Raw genomic sequence first — 23715 nt, 5'->3', positions numbered from 1 at the left:
AGTACATATCTGGGAATCCTATGCAGATGCGGATTGATTTTCTCCATTCGATTCTGTGTTTACGGGTCACAGTAACCTGAATGGAACTACGTCCAGGTACTGTCCCTTGGGCTCCCGAAAAGCCACTGGCCGGCTGGATCCCATTTCCCAGTTTGTGGAATCCCGGGACGCGGCATGTGGAGCCCCGCCTCCTGGAGCTCGAGGACAGAGCCGCCTCGGCTGGGCAGTCTGGCGGGAAAGGGAATTCAAGTATGTTTTAACATTTTCTGTGCTGCTGCTTTATGCATAACTTCGGCTTTCCTCTGGGGTCAGCCTAACTTGAATTGTTGATGGAGATACAAGATTGCCTAATTTAAAAATTGCCGCATTTTAGAACGTAAATCCTGTGAAGTTGACAGTTAAAATATTTACCGTTTTACTAAAAGCCGTGATTTTGCAACCGCGTTTTGATCGCCACCTACCCAGAGCTGCTTTTTCCGCGGTTTTTTTGTTTAGTTTTGTTTATTCCAAGAGGCACTTCGGACGCCTGCCTAGAAGGCATTAGGAGTTCAAGAGACATTTCTTGCCTTCAGAGATGTCGATTTATTGAAAGGGAAATCCTATGTTCTGCATTTTCAGTAGTGCCCCCCCCCCATTTACCATTATGTCTCTTTAGAAAAGGAGTTAGTTTTTTTTAAAGAACAGTTACGCGCATGGTCATTGTAAAAGAGCAACAACAAACCTATCAGACATTACGGGGGTGTGGGACGTCGGGGAGGGGCGGAAATAGCCCTGGTAGCCAGCCCTCCTCTCCCTGGGTATGCTAACGTTTCTCTGATAGCCTTCCAGAGTTTTTCTCTGTTTACACACACATTCACAGACATCTTTTTTTTTTTTAATTAATGAAAATGGGATCATCCTTTTCCTATGGTGCATTTATTTTCCTGCTTTTGTGTCTTTGCAAGAGAAACTTAATTGTACGGTGAAAGACAGTATAATTGCTTCAAGGTCCAAGAGTTACATGCCTAATTATTAAGAATAACCTTTATTGAAACTTACAACTTTTGACTGTCACACATTCTGAAGTATGTAAATGACACTTCATTCATTCAGCAAGAATTAATTGAGTGGCTGCTACATGGCAGTGCTGCTTTAGGTAGATGCTTGGGATACGAATAGACAGAGCAAGCCTAAAACAAAAGAAAATTTTAAAATCTTTGTGCTTGTGGAACCAACATGCTGTTGGGTGGGAACAGACAATAAACCACAAACCTAACAAAAAATTAAATTATGTTAGAAGATGTTAAATGCTATGGAAAGAAAATCAAGGAGAGTAAGAGAGATTGGGAGTGCTGACAATTGTAGTTTGGGTCAAAATGTTAAATAATGGAGTCAGGGTAGAACTCATTGAGAAGATGAGAATTAGGCCAGAAATTGAAGGATGTAAGAGAGTTAACTATGTGGATATCAGGGGCATTCCAGGAGAGGGAACAGCCAGTCAGGGGAGTATACCTGCATGGCAGGTTCCAGGACCTGCAACGGGGCCAGTGTGTGTAGCGATTGACCAAAAGTATGGAGGTGGTGTCCTCAAGGCGGGGGTTTATCACTGGCTGTCACTCTGATTGAAATGGAGAGGCATCGGAGCTTTTTAGTCTTGTAATAAATAAACTTGTAATTTTGGAATAACTAGATGTATGGAAACGTTATGAAAATAGTATGGAGTTCCTACATACCCCCCACACCAAGTCTCCCCCTTTACTAACATCTTACATTAGTATGGTACATTCGTTATAATTGATGAGCCAATAGTGATACGTTATCAACTAAAGGTCATACTTCATTCAGATTTTGTTAGTTTTTACCTGATGTCCTTTTACTGTTCCAGAATACCATCCAAGATACCACATTGTGTTTAGTTGTCAAATGCTCCTCCTGACTATGACAGTTTGACTATGACTTTCCTTGGTTTTGATGACCTTGACAGTTTCGAGGCAGTCAGGCATTTGAGGAGGCACTGGTCAAGTATTTTGTACAATGTCCTCCAATTGGAGTTTGTCTGATATTTTTCTGTGAGAGAAGTGTTAGGGGTTTTTGGAAGGAAGACATAGAGGTGAAGTGCCATTCTCATTCCATCATATCAAGGATACATGCTATCAGCTTGACTTTTATCACAATTGATGTTAAATCACCTCAATGACACAGTGTTTGTTAGGTTCCTCTAATGTAACGGTATTTTCCCCCCTTTCTATACTATATTCTGGTAGCAAGTGTTTAAGCATGGCCCATGCCTCAGGGTTGATAGCTTTACTCCACCTCTTTGAGAGGGGAGTGTCTACATAAATTATTTGAAATTCTTCTGTAAGGGAGATTTGTTTCTTCTCCCTCATTAATTAATTTATTCATCTATTTATATCAGTATGGACTCATGGTTAGTTTATGTTTTGGATTATAAGCCAATACTTTGTTACTTATTTTGTTGCTCATATTATTTCAGCTGTAGCCACTGGGAGCTCTTTCATTTGGCTTCTGGTCCCTTTGACATACCCCCATCATTTTGATTTTTTGAGTAGTTCCTTTCTAGCACTAGGTGCTCCAGACTCATCGTTATATATTCCCTGCTACAGCCATATAATCAGCCATTTCTCCAAGGAGTCCTGGTTCTTTTTTTTTAGAGAATGCCATTAGAAACTAAGATCTGGGCACTGGGCATGCTCATCGCTACCGGGATGCCATTGCCTTTAGGTCCTCTTGGCTAACAGAGCTAACCCATGTGTGTATATGTATCTATAATTATTTCTCTATCCATCATATCTATATTAAACTAAACATGAGTTCCAACACTAATCCTCTGTCATTGGATCACATGGATCATTGTAGCCTTCCTCTCTGGCCTGTGTGTAACCTCCTACTCTGATAATGAGAAGCCTGGCTCATTGGAAGGTTTTGAGCGGAGGAGTTGACATTATCTGATTTCGGACTTAATGAGATGATTGCTGCTGTGGAGAAAAGACCTTGGGGAAGTTAGAATAGAAGCAGGAAGGCCAGTTAGGAGGCTCTTGTTGAAATCTAAGTGATAAGAGAAAGATTTAACAAAGAGTGAAGCTAAATAAGTTGGGTTAGTACCTAACGCTTAACTTGGGAGGAATGAGTATGGTAGAGAAAATAATTTAGCATTGTCTATTTGATGGGAGGGACGGAGGATTAAGCGTCTCTTCTAAAGAAGCCTTGATACAAGGCATCTAAACAACCAACCAAGCAAACTGGATGATGTGAACTAGAAATTGCTCTGCTGTATTGTAATGTTTGAGGTCTGAAGTCAGAATGGCAGTTATGAAATTCTGATGTACTTCTGAATTCTGAGTTGAGCGGACCATGGATCTAACCCGTTAACTGATTCAGACATTCATCAACAAACACTGGGTGCCTACTGTCCATCAGATGGTGTGCCAGATGCTGAGAGTAGAAGATGAACAAGACAAAATTCTTGTTTTCAGGGCGTTAAGGATATAGTAGTTAACTCTTCTAAAACTGATACGTAATTAGTTTTGAGAGACTGGTTCGGTTGCTGAGACTTTTTCTGAAGTCAGGCCCTTCTAATGGGACATCTCGCATTGATTCCAGTAGCTTCATTGCTTTGTCCACACCACAGGAAAGACCTGCAGAGCTCGAGTGAGCCAGAATCTGGTGGGCACTGAAATACAGTACTTGCCCTATTTTGGCATGTTAGGGTATTCTTATTATAGCTTTGTAATAATTTAATGATATTATAATAGTAAAAACTACCATTTATTGAGGGCTTCTTATGTGCCAAGTACTGTTTTAGGTGTTTTCAGAGTAATTCATTTGCAAGATAGGTATTATTTTTTTTTCTGTTCTCTGGGGGGGGGGAAAATTGAAACATACAAATTAAGTAACCTGTCCAAAATATACATGTAGTTCATGAACTTAATCTTTCTGCATTCAGTTTAAGTCGGTACGCTATAATTGTTTTGTGTCTAAATAAACGTGACCTTTAGTTTATAAATGCAATGCATGTTCGTTAAGAATAGTCTAAAAATATAAATAAGCAAAAAAGAACATTCTGCTTTATTTAACAGAAGGGTGTTATGATTTAGTGAAAATATGCTGGACTAGGTATTAGGAGGTTTGGGTTCCAGACCATATACTCTCTTGAAAGCTGGATGACCTTTGGTAAATGACTGAACTCTCTGGGATTCATTTTCCTCATAAATAAAGTAAGAGCGTTGTCAGTCCTAATTGGGAGTTTGGATTTCTTCAGTCCCTTCCAGCTCTTTAATTTTTTTTTTTTTTGATTCTCTAGCAAAGCATAGAATCTGCCCTCGCTCTTGAAGATTTTTTAAATGATAGTAACCTCCATTGCCTATTTTTGTTGAATCAGCCTAGGGTGTAATTTAACTCTTTGGTGAAAATGGGATATGGTTAATGTATAATTACTTCCTATGGTTTTCTTGAACTCTCAATAAAACATCTATTGTAACTTAATTCTTGTCCTTAGTGTATTAAAACAATCAAGATTTTGCTGTTAAACTTCATCCAGTTTTTCAGTTTGAGCTATCCATTTCTAAGACATACCTGACCCACAGATCTGTTTTCTACTTCTCACAGCCCCTAAGGAGAACAGTCACCACACTCATGGCAGGGATTTTGCGCTCAATAGTTCAGAGGCCCCCAGGCAGACTACAAGTAAGTATTTCTTTTCAAGAATGATCTTTTTTTTTTCCTATTCCTTAAGAACTTTTTCTCTCTTTTCTAATTAACAAAACATACAGGCAAGTTAAAATTTTAAGTTTCTTTATATATATATATATATATATATATATATATATCTATATATATATATCTATATATATGTATATACACACATACTTTTTTAATGTTGAACGTTAATTTTATTTGTGGTTTATCTGCTGTTTTATCCCTAAAGATCTGAAATCACAAAAGACCTTTTTCTGGAGAAAATGCTGGTAAAAAATGGCTAGTGTTGATTCCCCATGGCCCACCTTAATCTTTTGAAAGTTTTAGATTTTTTTTCCTTCAGTTATGAAGAGTCCATTTTCAGTAATAGAAAATTAGAAAAATGTAGAAAAGCAGAAAGAAAAGAAACAGTTTCCCAGAGACCATTAATGTTTGTACTTTCATGTATTTCCTTCCAGTCTTTCTTTTAGAAATTTCAGTGGTGCAGCCTAATCTATTCATGAGGTCCAGAGTCTAGATAGGACCTGCTGCTGCCTTTAGATAATAATAATGCCAGGTGCTTTACACACTTACCTTAAGCTCAGATTAATCCTGGGTGGTAAGTATTATTTCCTTTTTATAGCTGAGGAAACCGACCCTCTGAGAGGATAAGTATCTCATATGTCACAGCTGGTAAGTACAGAGCAGGATTAGAGGCCCAGTGTTCCTGGTATGTCAAAGCCCATGTCCTTCACCAGTCTCCCCCTAACCCCCAGTTCCCTCCTGCGTATTCTCCCATTGTTTATACCATCTCTGCAGTACAGGGAGGGCATGAAGGGAATGATTATTTTCCACCCAGAGGAGTTTCCTGGTATGAAGGATTAGCAGTGAATCCTTTTTCTTCTGCAGCCTGAGAGAAACACGACTGGAAGATTGTAGAAAGGGAACAAGAGACAGGAAACAGGAGTTGATGGCATTCTTGGGACTAGAAAGAAAACTGGAAACTCATTTTGGCTTTCTTTTACACTGTATTGCTGAAGCTGAATTATCGTTTGTTGTCTAGAGCACACTGACAAACTACAACCTACAAGCCAAATTCAGCCCACCACCTATTTTTGTAAAAGTTTTATTGAAACATAGCCACACAGATTTGTTTACATATTGTCAACAACTGCTTTCGCCCTGCTGTGGCAGAGCTGAGACTTGGCTGCGGAAACTGTGTAGCCCCAGAGCTGGAAATATTTACTGTCTGGTTCTTTACAGAAAAATATTGCCAGCTGCTGGTCTAGAAGTTTATATTTAATGTGTTTTTTCTTCATGTTAGTGGTAAGATGAGATGTATTCATTCAGCTAGGGGGCTGAGATAAATGTTTAATAATTACAGGTTAGGTGAGAACAGATTTTGTCACCTAAAAATTGGTAGGTTATCATTTCTGCACTAGATAGAGTTCTAAAAATCAAATGTTTTATGGCATATTTTAGATGGTGACAAAAGGTGTGGAGCCCCTTGTTTGTACAGATTGGATTCGTCACAAATTTACGAAGTCAAGAATTCCAGATAAAGTAAGTTTTTACATTACTGTTTTTGAAAAACATGTTACTGTTACCGGGTCCAAGCTCATTCTGCTCACCGCAGGGCAGGCCAGTAAATCGGGAGATGAGGTGTTGAGGCAAGGAATAGCGACTCTTATTTGGAAAGCCGGCAGACTGAGAAGATGGCGGACTAGTGTACCCAAAAACCATCTTATTGGGGTCAGGATGCCAGTTTCTTTTATAGAACAGACAGGGGGAGGAGGTGAGGAAGTAAAGTAAAAAGGCCATTTGTCTTGCAAAATCTCCTCCCTCGGCCTGCATGGGGAAGGGATGTGTTAATTTCTTCTTTTCTGTAGCCATTCACAGGTGGTCAGGGTCAGAATGTCTGTCTGTGAGCTGAACAAAGGCCTTTTAGTTTAACAGGCAGAGGAGCAGGGTTCCTTGTGGCAGGCCATTATCTATGCTTACAGCTATAACAAAAGCAACGAAAAGCAAAGGTTAAAGTAAAAGAAACAGAACCAACATGGAGTCAGAATTCTCTCTTCCCTGTTACATTATGTTTTGAAGGTACCGATTTTTGTAATATTGAAAACTTTCATGTTGAATTATTTGCGGGTATAGGTAGAAGTGTAGAGTTTAAAACATAAGATTTATGTGGGAGGGATAAATTGGAAGATTGGGGTTGACATATACACACTACTATATATAAAATAGGTAACTAATAAGAACCTACTGCATAACACAGGGAACTCTACTTAATACTCTATAATGGCCTATATGGGAAAAGAATCTAAAAACAGAGGTGGCTGTATGTATATGTATAACTGATTCACTTTGCTGTGCACGTGATATTAACACAACATTGTAAATCAACTGTACTCCAATAAAAAGTTTAAAAATAAAAAAAATTTTTTTAATTAAACATAGTAGGATTTATGTAAATGATTATTTAAAATAAATATGTGCCACTGACCTTTTAAGTACTGGGTTTTGGTCTCAGAATCTGTTTATTCCTGCTTATGGCTTTTTCCCTTGATACTTTGTGTTTTCATATCACCATTGTCCTGAGAAAACAGTGCTTCTTCCTCCTGCTCAGACTGTCTGTGTGGCTCTTGGTTTTCACTTTCTCTATCAGCCATTGCTAATTTGGATCTTCTTCTCTGCTAGATTTGTGTCTACCTATGATTCTTTTAGAAAACACTGACTAAGCCCTCAGTAGATTTCTGTTTTATTTTGATTTCTCCAATTTTTTTGTACTGTGGTAAAATACATGCAACATAAAATTTAAACATTTTTAAGTGTACATTTCAGTGGTATTAAGTACATTCATATTGTCGTGTGACCATCACAGCCACCATCTCCAGAATGATTCATCTTGCAAAACTGGACCTCTGTACTCATTAAACAGTAACTCCTCATACCTTCTCCCCCTAGTCCCTGGTAACCACCATTCTCCACTGATTTTTTTAAAGCTAAAATAGTATTACCATTGACTATTTAGATACCTTTAATGTGCTTGATGTTCTTTTATCAGAAATCTCTTTTTTTTCAAGTCATGGTCCACAACTGCATTGTCTTATATGTTTTCATGTTCCTTAGACTGTAAACTTCTGGAAGAAATGATAGATACAGATGTTAGCATTTGTTTAAAATGTGGGGGGAGTGATTTTGATCACTGGTTGCAGTGAGCATGAAAACTTTTAAACTTTATAGAAATGACTCTGAGATTTGCACCTCCAGCTCTTCGCCTATCTTCTGAACTTACTCCTATGTTCTCCTGTAGTTTCTAGACCTTGCTGCTTAGATAACCTGTAGGTATTTCAAGTTATCCAAAATTAGACTCATTGTCTTACAAATGAGGTTGTCCTCCAGACAACCAAACTAAAAGAGAGTGCTTGTCCTATATTAGTGATGTCAGTTAATGCTACCATCCTCTACCTGACTTCCCAGACTAGAATGCTCTAAGTCAGTCTCAACCCTATCTTCTCCCTCACCCACCACAAATCCATCTATTTTATTACCTAAAGTCCCCAAATCAGCCTCTTTCTGTTACAGCTGCTATAATTCAGACTCTTAAACCATGGCTCTAAGTGCTTCCTGAGTTTCCTTGTATCAGTCTCCACCTCCAGTTCATTTGAAAGAGTTTTCTTTCTGAATCTATTTTTGAAATGTCATTTGCTTCAAACCTCCAATAACCTTACATCCATTCTGGGAATTTCTGAAGACTAAGCATAGTTAAGCTTAGTTTAACTTCTCGCCCTGCATTGCTTTTCCTATTTTTTTCTACCTTAGTCACACAGAACCACTTACTTTTCCTGAATATTTCATGCTCCTCACACCATTTCTTTAATTCTTCTCTCCTTTTCTTTGGTGCACCTACCCCATCAAAACTTCTAGAAAAATACCCTTCATCCTACCCACCTGGAGGCAAATACTGCTAACACCCTCCACATACTTCTCTGTTAAATATTTTTGAAGATGTGCATCATCTTGCCTATAATGCTTCTCCAGCTGCTTTCATCATTTCGCAATGTAATGTGAACCCTCTGTGGATAAGTTAATGATTGAATAATATCCTTTTTGATTAAAGTACCATCTTTTTTTTTGGCCTTCCTCAGTCTGATTCCCTAGAGGTATGACTCTTGACCTAATGTTTTTGACACCTTTATACAAATAAGGATAAATAAATAAATAAATGAATATATATATATATATATATATATATATATAAATACACACACATGTATATATAATTGTTAGAATCATATTTAGAATTTAGGGGAGAGACCTTCAAGATGGTGGAGGAGTAACATGTGGAGATCACCTTCCTCCCCACAAATACATCAGAAATACATCGGGCTTCCCTGGTGGCGCAGTGGTTGAGAATCTGCCTGCCAATGCAGGGGACACGGGTTCGAGCCCTGGTCTGGGAAGATCCCACATGCCGCGGAGCAACTAGGCCTGTGAGCAACAACTACTGAGCCTGCGTGTCTGCAGCCTGTGCTCTGCAACAAGAAAGGCCGCGACAGTGAGAGGCCCGCGCACAGCGATGAAGAGTCGCCCCCGCTTGCCACAACTAGAGAAAGCCCTCGCACAGAAATGAAGACCCAACACAGCAAAAATAAATAAATTAATTAATAAACTCCTACTCCCAACATCTTCTTTAAAAAAACAAACAAACAAACAAAAAAAAACTAAAAAAAAAAATACATCTACATGTGGAACAACTCCTACAGAACACCTACTGAACGCTGGCAGAAGACCTCAGACTTCCCAAAAGGCAAGAAACTCCCCACGTAACTGGCCGTGTGGCTGACAGGGCCTTCGTGCTCTGGCCAGGTGTCAGGCCTGTACCTCTGAGTTGGGAGAGCCGAGTTCAGGACATTGGTCCACCAGAGACCTCCCGGCTCCATGTAATATCAAGCGGCGAAAGCTCTCCCAGAGATCTCCATCTCAAACCTAACACCCAGCTCCACTCAACAACCAGCAAGCTACAGTGCTGGACACCCTATGCCAAATAACTAGCAAGGTAGGAACACAACTGCACCCATTAGCAGAGAGGCTGCCTAAACATAATAAGGTCACAGACACCCCAAAACACACCAGCAGACATGGTCCTGCCCTCCAGAAAGACAAGATCCAGCCTCATCCACCAGAACACAGGCAACAGTCCCCTCCACCAGGAAGCCTACACAACCCACTGAACCAACCTTAGCCACTGGGGGCAGACACCAAAAACAACGGGAACTACTAACCTGTAGCCTGCAAAAAGGAGACCCCAAACACAGTAAGTTAAGCAAAATTAGAAGACAGAGAAACACACAGCAGATGAAGGAGCAAGGTGAAAACCCACCAGACCAAACAAATGAAGAGGAAATAGGCAGTCTGCCTGAAAAAGAATTCAGAGTAATGATAGTAAAGATGATCCAAAATCTTGGAAGTAGAATAGAGAAAATACAAGAAACATTTAACAAGGACCTGGAAGAATTAAAGAGCAAACAAACAAGATGAACAGCACAATAAATGAAATTAAAAATTCTCTAGAAGGAATCAATAGCACAATAACTGAGGCAGAAGAACAGATAAGTGACCTCGAAGATAAAATAGTGGAAATAACTACTGCAGAGCAGAATAAAGGAAAAAGGATGAAAAGAATTGAGGACAGTCTCAGAGACCTCTGGGACAACATTAAACTCACCAACATTCAAATTATAGGGGTCCCAGAAGAACAAGAGAAAAAGAAAGGGACTGAGAAAATATTTGAAGAGATTATAGTTGAAAACTTCCCTAATATGGGAAAGGAAATAGTCAATCAACTCCAGGAAGCACAGAGAGTCCCATACAGGATAAATCCACGGAGAAACACACCAAGACACAAATTAATCAAAATGTCAAAAATTAAATACAAAGAGAAAAAAAAGCAGCAAAGGAAAAGCAACAAATAACATACAAGGGAATCCCCATAAGGTTAACAGCTGATCTTTCAGCAGAAACTCTGCAAGCCAGAAGGGACTGGCAGGACATATTTAAAGTGATGAAAGGGAAAAACCTACAACCAAAATTATTCTATCCAGCAAGGATCTCATTAAGATTCGACAGAGAAATTAAAGCCTTTACAGACAAGCAAAAGCTAAGAGAATTCTGCACCACCAAACCAGCTTTACAACAAATGCTAAAGGAACTTCTCTAGGCAGGAAACACAAGAAAAGAAAAAGACTTACAATAACAAACCCAAAACAATTAAGAAAATGGGAATAGGAACATACATATTGATAACTATCTTAAATGTAAATGGATTAAATGCTCCAACCAAAAGACACAGACTGGCTGAATGGTTACAGAAACAAGACCTGTATATATGCTGTCTACAAGAGACCCACTTGAGACCTAGGGACACATACAGATTGAAAGTGAGGGGATGGAAAAAGATATTCCATGCAAATAGAAATCAAAAGAAAGCTAGAGTAGCAATTCTCATATCAGACAAAATAGACTTTAAAATAAAGACTATTATAAGAGACAAAGAAGAACACCACATAATGATCAACGGATCAATCCAAGAAGAAGATATAACAAGTGTAAATATTTATGCACCCAACATAGGAGCACCTCAATACATAAAGCAAATAGTAACAGCCATAAAAGGGGAAATAGACAGTAACACATTCATAGTAGGGGACTTTAACACCCCACTCTTCACCAATGGACAGATCATCCAAAATGAAAATAAATAAGAAAACACAAGCTTTAAATGATACATTAAACAAGATGGACTTAGTTGATATTTATAGGACATTCCATCCAAAAACAACAGAATACACTTTCTTCTCAAGTGCTCATGGCACATTCTCCAGGATAGATCATATATTGGGTCACATATCAAGACTTGGTAAATTTAAGAAAATTGAAATTGTATCAGTATCTTTTCTGACCACAAAGCTATGAGACTAGATATCAATTACAAGAAGAAATCTAAAAAACACGAACACTTGGAGGCTAAACATTACACTACTTAATAACCAAGAGATAACTGAAGAAATTAAAGAGGAAATCAAAAAATACCTAGAAACAAATGATAATGAAAACACGACCCAAAACCTATGGGATGCAGCAAAAGAGGTTCTAAGAGGGAAGTTTATAACAATACAATCCTACCTTAAGAAACAAGAAACATCTCAAATAAACAACCTAACCTTACATGTAAAGCAGTTAGAGAAAGAAGAACAAAAAAACCCCAAAGTTAGCAGAAGAAAAGAAATCATAAAGATCAGATCAGAAATAAATGAAAAAGAAATGAAGGAAACAGTAGCAAATGTCAGTAAAACTAAAAGCTGGTTCTTTGAGAAGATAAACAAAATTGATTAACCATTAGCCAGACTCATCAAGAAGAAAAGGGAAAAGACTCAAATCAACAGAATTAGAAATGAAAAAGAAGTAACAACTGACACTGCAGAAATACAAAGGATCATGAGAGATTGCTACAAGCAACTATATGCCAATAAAATGGACAACCTGGAAGAAATGGACAAATTCTTAGCAAGGTATAACCTTCCAAGACTGAACCAGGAAGAAATAGAAAATATGAACAGACCAACCACAAGTAATGAAATTGAAACTGTGATTAAAAATCTTCCAACAAGCAAAAGTCCAGGACCAGATGGCTTCACAGGTGAATTCTATCAAACATTTAGAGAAGAGCTAACACCTATCCTTCTCAAACTCTTCCAAAAATTGTGGAGGAAGGAACATTCCCAGATTCATTCCATGAGGCCACCATCACCCTGATACCAAAACCAGACAAAGATAGTACAAAAAAAGAAAATTAAAGACCAATATCACTGATGAACATAGATGCAAAAATCCTCAAAATACTAGCAAACAGAATCCAACAGTACATTAAAAGGATCATACACCATGATCAAGTGGGGTTTATCCCGGGAATGCAAGGATTCTTCAATATATGCAAATCAACCAGTGTGATACACCATATTAACTAATTGAAGGATAAAGATCATATGCTCATCTCAATAGATGCAGAAAAAGCTTTTGACAAAACTCAACACCCGTTTATGGTAAAAATCCTCCAGTAAGTAGGCATAGAGGGAACTTACCTCAACATAATAAAGGCCATATATGACAAGCCCACAGCCAACATCGTTCTCAGTGGTGAAAAACTGAAACCATTTCCCCTAAGATCAGGAACAAGACAAGGTTGTCCACTCTCACCACTATTATTCAACATAGTTTTGGAAGTTTTAGCCACAGCAATCAGAGAAGAAAAAGAAATAAAAGGAATCCAAATGTAAAAGAAGTAAAGCTGTCACTGTTTGCAGCTGACATGATACTATACATAGAGAATCCTAAACATGCTACCAGAAAACTACTAGAGCTAATCAATGAATTTGGTGGAGTAGCAGGATACAAAATTAATGCACAGAAATTTCTGGCATTCCTGTACACTAATGATGAAAAATCAGAAAGAGAAATTAAGGAAACACTCCCATTTACCATTGCAACAAAAAGAATAAAATACCATGGAATAAACCTACCTAACGAGACAAAAGACCTGTATGCAGAAAAATATAAGACTCTGTTGAAAGAATTTAAAGATGATACAAACAGATGGAGAGATATACCATGTTCTTGGAATGAAAGAATCAATATTGTGAAAATGACTGTACTACTCAAGGGAATCTACAGATTCAATGAAATCCCTATCAAACTACCAATGGCATTTTTCACAGAAGTAGAACAAAAAATTTCACAAGTTGTATGGAAACACAAAAGACCCAGAGTAGCCAAAGCAGTCTTGAGAAAGAAAAACGGAGCTGGAGGAATCAGGCTCCTGGGCCTCAGACTATACTACAAAGCTACAGTAATCAAGACAATATGGTACTGGCACAAAAACAGAAATATAGATCAACGGCACAGGATAGAAAGCCCAGAGATAAACCCACACACATATGGTCACCTTATTTTTGTTAAAGGAGGCGAGACTATACAATGGAGAAAAGAAAGCCTCTTCAATAAGTGATGCTGGGAAAACTGGACAGCTACATGTAAAAGAATGAAACTAGAATACTCCCTAATACCACACACAAAAATAAACTCAAAATGGATTAAACGCCTAAATGTAAGGCCAGACACTATAAAACTCTTACAGGAAAACATAGACAGAACACTCTATGACATAAATCACAGCAAGATCCTTTTTGACCCAGCTTCTAGAGAAATGGACATAAAAACAAAACTAAACAAATGGGACCTAATGAAACTTAAAAGCTTTTGCACAGCAAAGGAAAATATAAACAAGATGAAAAGGCAACCCTCAGAATGGGAGAAAATACTTGCAAATGAAGCAGCTGACAAAGGATTAATCTCCAAAATATACAAGCAGCTCATGCAGCACGATATCAAAAAAACAAGCAATCCAATCCAAAAATGGGCAGAAGACCTAAGTAGACCAAAGAAGATATACAGATTGCCAACACACACAAGAAAGAATGCTCAGCATCACTAATCATTAGAGAAATGCAAATCAAAACTACAATGAGGTATCACCTCACACCAGTCAGAATGGCCATCATCAAATAGTCTACAAACAATAAATGCTGGAGAGGGTATGGAGGAAAGGGAACCATCTTGCACTGTTGGTGGGAATGTAAATTGATACAGTCACTTTGGAGAACAGTATGGAGGTTCCTTAAAAAACTAAAAATAGAATTACCATATGATCCAGCAATCCCACTACTGGGCATATAACCTGAGAAAATCATAATTCAAAAAGAGTCATGTACCAAAATGTTCATTGCAGCTCTATTTAAAATAGCCAGAACATTGACGCAACCTAAGTGTCCATCAATAGGTGAATGGATAAAGAAGATGTGGCACATATATACAATGGAATATTACTCAGCCATAAAAAGAAACAAAATTGAGTTATTTGTAGTGAGGTGGATGGACCTAGAGACTGTCATGCAGAGTGAAGTAAGTCAGAAAGAGATAAACAAATACCATATGCTAACATATATATGGAATCTAAAAAGAAAAAAAGGTTTTGAAGAACCTAGGGGCAGGACAGGAATAACTACGCAGACATAGAGAATGGACTTGAAGATGCGGGGACGGGGAGGGGTAAGCTGAGATGAAGTGAGTGGCATGGACATATATACACTACCAAATGTAAAATAGCTAGCTAGTGGGAAGCAGCTGCATAGCACAGGGAGATCAGCTTGGTGCTTTGTGACCACCTAGATGGGTGGGATAGGGAGGGTGGGAGGGAGACGCAAGAGGGTAGAGATATGGGGATATATGTATATGTATAGGTGATTCACTTTCTTATAAAGCAGAAACTAACACACCATTGTAAAGCAATTATACTCTAATAAAGATGTTAAAAACAAAAAATAGAATTTAGGATCATATTCTTAGAATTAGTAGTTACAGAATATATCATATATACACACTCATCATGGTGTAGATGAAACAGATACAAGATCCTGTTACACAGTGGTGTGGAAATTTGGTTTTCTTGCTCAATATATTATGACCTTCAATGTTAGTACTTACAAAGATAGTAAACTTTATTTGTTTTAATGGTAGCATTATAGCCCGTAGGATTCATCATGATTTATTTGCATCATATCTTATTTAGTTATATTATTTTTATTTTTATTTAGAATGTATGCCTCATAATTTATTTAGCTATTCTCTTGAGGAATATAGATGTGGCCTTTAAAATTTTCAGTATTGGGCTTCCCTGGTGGCGCAGTGGTTGAGAGTCCGCCTGCCAATGCAGGGGACACGGGTTTGTGCCCCAGTCCGGGAAGATCCCATGTGCCGTGGAGTGGCTGGGCTCGTGAGCCATGGCCGCTGAGCCTGCGTGTCCGGAGCCTGTGCTCCGCAATAGGAGAGGCCACAACAGTGAGAGGCCCACGTACCGCAAAAAAAAAAAAAAAAAAATGTCAGTATTACAAATAGTGTTATACATAACATCCTTATTCGGGGTTGCAGTGAATACGTACTTTTTATAATACTCATGTGTTATTGTCATTGTAAGTTTTTGTTTGTCCCCCTACTTGAATGGGGGAGGGGGTGCAGCCCAAGGCCCAGCTCATATAACGCAACATATTCTCTTGACATTTGAACTCTTTAGTGTCATCTGGTTGCTCCTGCTTTTCTCTTAATAAAAACAAAACAAAACAAACCCTTACCTGTGTGGTATTTTTCTTAGAGTATGAAATTCTTAGACTCCATCTATCTGAGTAATCAGACTGGTAGAAATGTTCAATTTGAAGGTGAGGATTATAGAACTATTAGGGATGAAATCATTATGTAGTTGTTTGAAGTTTTTTTAAGGAAAAAAAATAAAGGAGGCACATAGAAGCTGTGTAAATTGAAAATATACCGTTTATAATTCTTCCTTTCCAGGTTTTTCAACCTTCACCTGAAGATCATGAAAAATATGGTGGGGATCCCCAGCAGCCTCATAAACTGCATATTGTTACCAGAATAAAAAGTACAAAAAGACGTCCATATTGGGAGAAAGATATAATAAAGATGCTTGGGTTACAAAAAGTACGTAACTATTTTAGTCATCTTTAGTGTTGTTTAAATTTGCTTTAAATTTTCCACTTTTAAAACTTTTGTTTAAATGTATGATTTCACGTAATATATTTGGAAGTTTGATTTAGACAGAATGAGCCTACACCTTAACCTTTTCCTGTAACATGGGACCATCTGTGCTTTTGAAATTGATCCATAACATTGTTTCCTTTGTTTGTAGGCACATACTCCTCAAGTTCACAAGAATATCCCTTCGGTGAATGCAAAACTGAAAGTGGTTAAACATTTGATAAGGTTTGTTGTTTGTTATTCCAGCAGTTTCTTAAAACGTGTTACCTAGTATAACTCTAAAAGCATTCCCTTATGTCACAGAATCAAGCCCCTGAAGCTGCCGCAGGGTCTCCCAAGAGAGGAGGACATGTCCAGCACGTGCCTCAAGAGCACTGGAGAGCTGGTGGTGGGGTGGCTTCAGAGCCCCACGGACCAGGAAGTGAATAAGTCCTGATGGCCTCGCGGCTTCAGAGTAAAAAGTGCAAGTCATTTCTATCTCAAGATGGTGAGAAAGTGTTCTCATTAAAATATGTTTTAAATTCTAGTCATTTTCACTGGCTAAACATGGTGTGAGTCTTCCTTGGTGTAGCCTTGGAGGTTTTAGTGCTATTAATTGGTTTAATTCTGTCCCCTTTCCCTCCAGTAGTTTCACTGGAAAATGGGTAAGGATGGCAATGTTTGAACATGTGGGTTCAGATGTCACCTTAGCAATCGTCGTTAACGTTTTAAAAAAACTGTTTTCTCGTTTAATTGAATTCAACACATTCTATGAGTGGCCCTTTGAGTGAAGAGTGTGTTATGTGTTGGAGAAATCCAGAGCTGACCAGAATGTGGTCCCTGCCCTAAAGGAGCTTAGTCTGTTCCCCTGGAGAGCAGAGATTCAGCCAGAAGCATTAGACACTGGGTGCAGCTGGACCGGCTGCTCTGTGCTGTGGTGTCTATAAATAGGTATGTGGACTTGGCTTCATTTTATCCTTAAATTCAATACCCAAAATAGTATCTGTTTTCTAATTATAAACCTCATTTGGCCTAAACTTTATTGATGTTCCTTGAATTCCTAGAAACCTCTGCCAACAGTTGAGGTTGCTATTTAAAAGAAAAAAGAGAAGGGAAAAATCATTTAGGGAAAGTTGTTTTATTTCCTTTTATTCTATTTCAGATACCTGGAGGGGTGGGGAGAAGTAAGAATTTTAAGAGAGGTTCAGTACCGGGAAATTCTGTGGCAGCTAACTGAAGTTGGTGCTAAGGACTCAGAGTTCTAGCCGCCCTTTATTTTCCGTGTCTCGTAAAATTTGGCTCAGGCAGCAGTGACATTGGCATACTCACTGCCTGTGGTCCCAGCATCTGTCCTGTCATAGAGTTTTGGCATCACGTAGAAGTGCTGTGTGAAGTGAAGCCAGATATCATTAATTAATAAGCTTCAGGGTAATCACACTTTCAATTCCACAATTATTGAATATCCAGTATAGGTACGGCCTGGAGAGGATATAAAGCAGAAGGACACGAACTTCGAAGGGCTGGGTCTAACTGGAGAGAGACCTGTATGCCTCAACAGAAGCTGTCCTTGCTGGAGTTGGATTGAGGCCAGCTGTATAAATATTGATAAAAGCAGCCCCTGCTAATGTTTTGCTGCCTCTTTTACTAGGCTAATATTAATGTTTAAAACGGGGAAAAGACCATTGGTTAATTTTTACCCAAAGAGTCTCATAAAGTTTTGGTAAGTAATTTTAACCTGCTGCTCATGACTAGAGGAAAATATCTGAATGATAAGTTGGATATTTAGAAATGAAATTGCCCAGAAGAGGAAAAGCCTGTAGGGAGATGAGCATAGGCTAGAGCATTTGTTTTCTGTTGTCACGTAACATATTACCACAGTCTCAGCCGCTTAAAACCACACATGCTCACAACCCTGCTGTTTCTCTCGGTCAGGACTCTGGGCACAGCTTAGCCCACTAATCTGCTTAGGGTCTCACAAGGCTTCAAAAAAGGCATCAGCCAAAGCTGGGTTCTCCTCAGATCCTTGACAGGGCAGGTATCTGCTTCCAAGCTCTCCCAGGTTGTTGGCAGAAGTCATTTCCTTGTGGTTATAAAATTCATGGCAAGTTGCTTCTTCAAAACCAACACTGGAGTGAGAGACTTTAGCAAGATGGGTGCTACCCTCTTAGGTAATCATATAAATGCAGTGGCCTAGATTCTGTCTCCTCTGTTGCATTCCATTGGTTGGAAGCAAGTTACAGGTCCAGCTCACACTCAAGGAAGAGGGGAATTCCACAAAGGTGTGACCACCAGGGGCCAGGATCAGGGAGGCCTCTGTAAAGTCGACCTGCCAAACCCAGTCAGTCCATCCTTAAGTTGCACCCAGGGGATTCCCCAGAATGGTACTCCTTTGCCTCCCATCATTTCAAACCTTACAAGGACTTCTTCTGTCCTGTCTTTGTGTCTCAGAGAATTGCTTTATTTCAGGTTTTTCTGGCCACTCCTTGGTGACCATTGGCCTTTGGTCAGGCTCAGGGGAGACAAAAGTTACCCAAGCACTCTTTTTAAGGGCCATTCCAGTTCTCAAGGTCTTCTCAATCTAAATGGTGCCTGTTTCAGGCCAAACACGTGTTTTCTTCATCTTTTCTTGTTAACAATACTAACTAGTATGCTTATCATTCTAACTGTCACAGTTTCACCAAGGACAAGTTGGAATTGCACTGGCCATTTTAGGGAGCTTTTGACACGAGCAAGATTGTATGTTTGGGAGGTACTTTAGAGCAAAAAAGAACAAAAAGTGAAGAACCCTCCATGCAGACATTATTTGTCTTGTTTTTCTTTAAAAAATAAAAGACCATTTTATTTAATATAGAGGATATTTAATATCCTCTCCTTCCTTTCTATACTTTGAGGAGTATTAAGTACTGACTTTTTGATCACACAGCTTGATAAAAATATCAAGGGTCCAAGTTACTGTCTAAACCATCTGTCGCTCTCTTTTTATGTATATGTGTCAAAATCTATTTTATACATTTAAACTTTTCTCAGCTTTGAGACCTTGGTAAACAGTTAATTAAAACTGGAAGTCTGGACAGTTTCTAAATAAGAAACTGATACAAAACATGAGTCACTAAATAAAATTTTTACCCTTATTTCTCAGAATGGCAATCCATTAACAAATGATGAAAATGCCTTTGAATAATATTATTTATGTTTCTTTTTCCCTCAAAATTATTAAAATGATATGAGGGCTTCCCTGGTGGCGCAGTGGTTGAGAGTCCGCCTGCCGATGCAGGGGATACGGGTTCGTGCCCCGGTCCGGGAAGATCCCACATGCCGCAGAGCAGCTGGGCCCGTGAGCCATGGCCACTGAGCCTGCGCGTCCGGAGCCTGTGCTCCGCAACGGGAGAGGCCACAACAGTGAGAGGCCCGCGTACAGCAAAAAAAATAACTAAATAAAATAAAATAAAATAAAATGATATGAAATGAGTGCTCATGGAGAAAAAAATAGCCAAACAATTCATTTTCTGTTCTCTAATTTTCTTTATTTTCTGGAGAAAAGAAAAATAGTTGATCACTTCAAGAGAATATAAACAGTTAATTATACCAGGCACAGTAATTACAGAGAAATACAAATATGTATTTAACATAATAGATATGATTTTCTGCTTATTAACATGGTAAATTTAGTGATATGTACATTTTGTATTTAATATTACTGATAAATTATGTTTTAAATCTATAGGTAATCAATATAAGCTTTAAATGTCTTAAATATATTTACACATGCCTAAATACTTGCATATAAATGTATATTAGTAATTAGTATATCTGTGTATATTAGTAATCTGTGCATGAATAATGTAAAATAAAAGTAAAAATAGAATTTGGGTAAACTAAGGTATTTTTCATCAAATTATTTCCTATTTTGGGGTACTTATCACATATCTTGTCCTCTATAAAAACTAGTCTTGATTTTGCCTTTCCCAAAATCATACCTAGATTCAAAATAATAAAATTGTTAGGATGAATTTTATGCCTGCACTATCTGTGGATTTTCTAAAGTGGCCATTAGATGGCATAAATAAAGATTCACTGTTAACCACATAAAAGTAAGGGCAATAGGAATGATTGTCCAAAGGTTCTCCGAACTTCAATTCTATTGCGAGAATTTTTGTCTACCAAGCTTATTTTCTTTTAATTAATTAATTAATTTATACTTTGGCTGCGTTGGGTCTTCGTTGTTGCACGCGGCCTTTCTCCAGGTGCGGCGAGCAGGGGCTACTCTTCGTTGTGGTGTGTGGGCTTCTCATTGCGGTGGCTTCTCTTGTGGAGCACGGGCTCTAGTCGCACGGGCTTCAGTAGTTGTGGCACATGTGCTCAGTAGTTGTGGGTCACGGGCTCTAGAGCGCAGGCTCAGTAGTTGTGGCACACGGGCTTAGTTGCTCCGCGGCATGTGGGATCTTCCGGGACCAGGACTCGAACTGTCCCCTGCGTTGGCAGGCAGATTCTTAACCACTGCGCCACCAGGGAAGTCCCTACCAAACTTACTGTTAAAACAATCCTGACAAATTAAAAAAGGAGTTGATCTTCCTAGGTTAGTTATATATAAGTAAGGTCTATTAAATATCTTTCAATGAATATGTTTTTCAAGTTAAAAGAAACATAGTCCTTGGACACAAAGACTGGTACAATAAAACTGTCTTCCAAATGTTTCCTCCATTGTTCTGGATTCACAGATCCTCCCCTTGCCCCACCCCCTTTCCTTTTATTATAAATCTGAACAGGCATTAGGGAACTGCTTCAGTTAAATGGAAATCACCAGAGGCCCTTTGCTTATTTCAGTCTTTCTTTAGCTCCAGTAGCCAAAACATATATATATCCATCTTGTCTAAGAACCACAGCAGTGACAACAAAAGTGTGAAAACTTCAGCTGGTTTAGTTCTAGGGTCTCCACTCATCTTAATGGTTTCCCATGCTGTGCTGTATAGATTCTTCCATTGACAGTAAGCTCTCAGCATCTTTCAGCTAGTCACCTAACCTAGGAAGTTACTGGTGCTTTTCCGTCACGCATCACTGCCCCTCTCTAAACCCAGCCACCTCCTTCCCTCTCCCACAAAGGAACAGCCCATAATTGCCTGCCTCAGGGAACTATGTATACCCTGCACTGACCTTCTGAAGACTCCCTTGGATAACTCTGATTTAATTGTGTATGTAGATTATTCATACTTAGAAAGTAAAATTAAAAGTGTCATCAGACTCAAATTTACCCTTGAATTATAAGCTTTTCTCAAAAATTGTGTCCATTCAATGCCCTCTCCCAGATCTGCCAAATAACAAAAGTAAATATACTGATAGGATAGGTAGATGATTTGGAGATAGTCCATGACATTGAAATGCTTTAGAAATAAATGCCCATCACAGGAGCCCCTGTAACGTTGACAGTGAATTAAAGAGCTTTGACATGCTTTTCTATATGTAAGGAGGTGACCGTGATAAAAAGTGAAATTTAGCAAATATTGTGATATTTAAAATATCAAAAAGTAGTGATATTACCCATAAAGCAGAGAAAAATTGACAACAGTATTGAACCAGCATTAGTAGGGTAATTTTCAAGATACCACTGAGGATTTTTCCACTGCACATCCTACCTGCCAACAACACAATCCTGACAAGATTCTTACATGACTGGATAGGATGCTCAAGGCCCCTTTGAACACCTTGATTTCCTCTAAGCTGGTGGAGGGTGGTTTGTACTTCTTGCTGCATTTATGAACTACAGGGCAAGCACAACTGTGGATATTAGAATAAACAAAAAATCCATCCGATTCTCTAAAAGACCCAGCTGGATTCTGGGACATGTTTTCATTGCCTTGGTTTTATAATCTGGGACCCTGGCTTTAAGTCTTGTCACAAGACTCATGATCCTTTTGCTTCTGGTCATTGCCTGTGTTACAGTTGCTCAGTGTATCCTGTCCAAAAACTTAAATGCTGCGGTGCAGCCGTCGGCACATCAGGTGACTCAACAACGCATCCTGCAACTGGCCCTAGTCCAACAAAGACTATGCCCTCTGGACATCCTCCTGGTCTTAACTGACAAAATCTTGACCAGTAAAAATCTGGACGTTGTGGATTGATGCCTTGTGGTCTGACTTTGTCTGCCTTTGGCTGAAGAGGGGCATCAGAGAAGAGCAGCTGTGACAGCCAGGGGCTGGGCTGGAAAGCCTCCGTGTGTCTAGGAGCCGGCCCAGCACTGACAGGTGTTGCCTATTGAACGTAAGCAATTTCACAGGTCACCAACATCATATGAAGCTGCTCTGTAACTGATGGATCAAGGCGAAGACAAGCTCACTCCGTAATCACATCCGAGCACAGGCGAAAACACAAGCATTGTTCAAGCCGGAAAAATGAGGCATGTCCCCTCTTCTGGGTAATGTGGGGCCTGCTGCTTCTCACCACACAGCGTTAGCCTCGCTTCATTCCTCTCACCTTCTAGATGGGATTCATGAAGACACCAATCATAGAGCCATCTCTCTTTTCCTGACAGCATCCAATCCAGAGCAAACCATGCTTCTCTGAACACTCATCAAAATCATCTAATAAGAGCCCAGATCCTTTAAAGTCCTTCCCAAAGGACTTTTCCTGAGATGCAATAAAGGGAACTTATCCAGCCCCAGGTGTGTCTGGTGGTCTGTGGCCAGCCTGCACTCCCGATACTAATTCTTGTGGCGCTCGGGTCTAAGCTGCTAAGGAACATTCTACTCAGCCTCGACCTCCTTAGAGTATCTCTGCTCCTTCCTTCACCACAGGTAACCCAGTCTGCTGTTTTCGCAGCCTGGGGAGCTTGCCAGAAAAAAACTCAAGTGGATTTGTTATAAAGCAGAAACTGACACACCATTGTAAAGCAATTATACTCCAATAAAGCTGTAAAAAAAAACAAGCGGCGCCAGTCCTGCTTTCTCTTCTGTGCAGGAGGTCCATCACTTCCCTGCTTTCTGTGTTCCTTTTTCCCAGGAAGGCTGGTACAATTCCAGGGCCTCAGGACAGCTTGGCCTGACATGTCAGGGCAATCTCTAGGGAAGAGAATGTGGGATAAAGCCTTGGTGAGAAATGGGGTGCAGGAAACAGGACAGGAGAAACCGTCAGGTGCCGCTATCCCTGCCAGGACCTTGCCCCTGTTCCGCCCTAACTGAGACTTGTACCCTGTCCCCTGCAGCCCCAGGGAGTTCCGGGTAAGCTCCTTGATAAGGGCAACTGTCACCACACTGTGTGTCGTTATCCTGGCTGTGAGGTGTTTTCATATATGTACATACAGGTTGTCTTCCAAAGCTGGCATTCTGCTATTTGGGGAGCTTGGAGAAGATACTGCATCCTCTGTGCCCACTTCAGCGTTCACGGTCCTCTTTCTGAGCCCCC

The 23715-nt window shown here is 39.3% G+C and overlaps 1 protein-coding gene across 1 annotated transcript; it reads left to right on the top strand.

The window, feature by feature from the left end:
- Positions 1-102: 102 nt before the first annotated feature.
- MRPL30 (mitochondrial ribosomal protein L30) lies at positions 103-16867 on the top strand. The gene is made up of 6 exons (XM_019931198.3): positions 103-249; positions 4606-4683; positions 6157-6237; positions 16138-16284; positions 16493-16566; positions 16645-16867. The coding sequence occupies exons 1-6, from the start codon at positions 175-177 to the stop codon at positions 16775-16777; spliced, it is 588 nt and encodes a 195-aa protein (XP_019786757.1). The 5' UTR covers positions 103-174; the 3' UTR covers positions 16778-16867.
- Positions 16868-23715: the final 6848 nt, after the last annotated feature.

This window comes from Tursiops truncatus, chromosome 14 (assembly GCF_011762595.2).
Source record: "Tursiops truncatus isolate mTurTru1 chromosome 14, mTurTru1.mat.Y, whole genome shotgun sequence".
NCBI lineage: Eukaryota > Metazoa > Chordata > Mammalia > Artiodactyla > Delphinidae > Tursiops > Tursiops truncatus.
Note: the sequence above shows the minus strand (reverse complement) of the source record. Positions and strands in the feature narration are given on the sequence as shown.

Excerpts from the sequence above, each read along its gene's own strand:
- MRPL30 (XM_019931198.3), top strand. The coding sequence starts at position 175 with ATGTGGAGCCCCGCCTCCTGGAGCTCGAGGACAGAGCCGCCTCGGCTG. Across the intron at positions 16,285-16,492 it reads AGATGCTTGGGTTACAAAAA|GCACATACTCCTCAAGTTCA; the intron begins GTACGTAACTAT and ends CTTTGTTTGTAG. Across the intron at positions 16,567-16,644 it reads GTGGTTAAACATTTGATAAG|AATCAAGCCCCTGAAGCTGC; the intron begins GTTTGTTGTTTG and ends CTTATGTCACAG.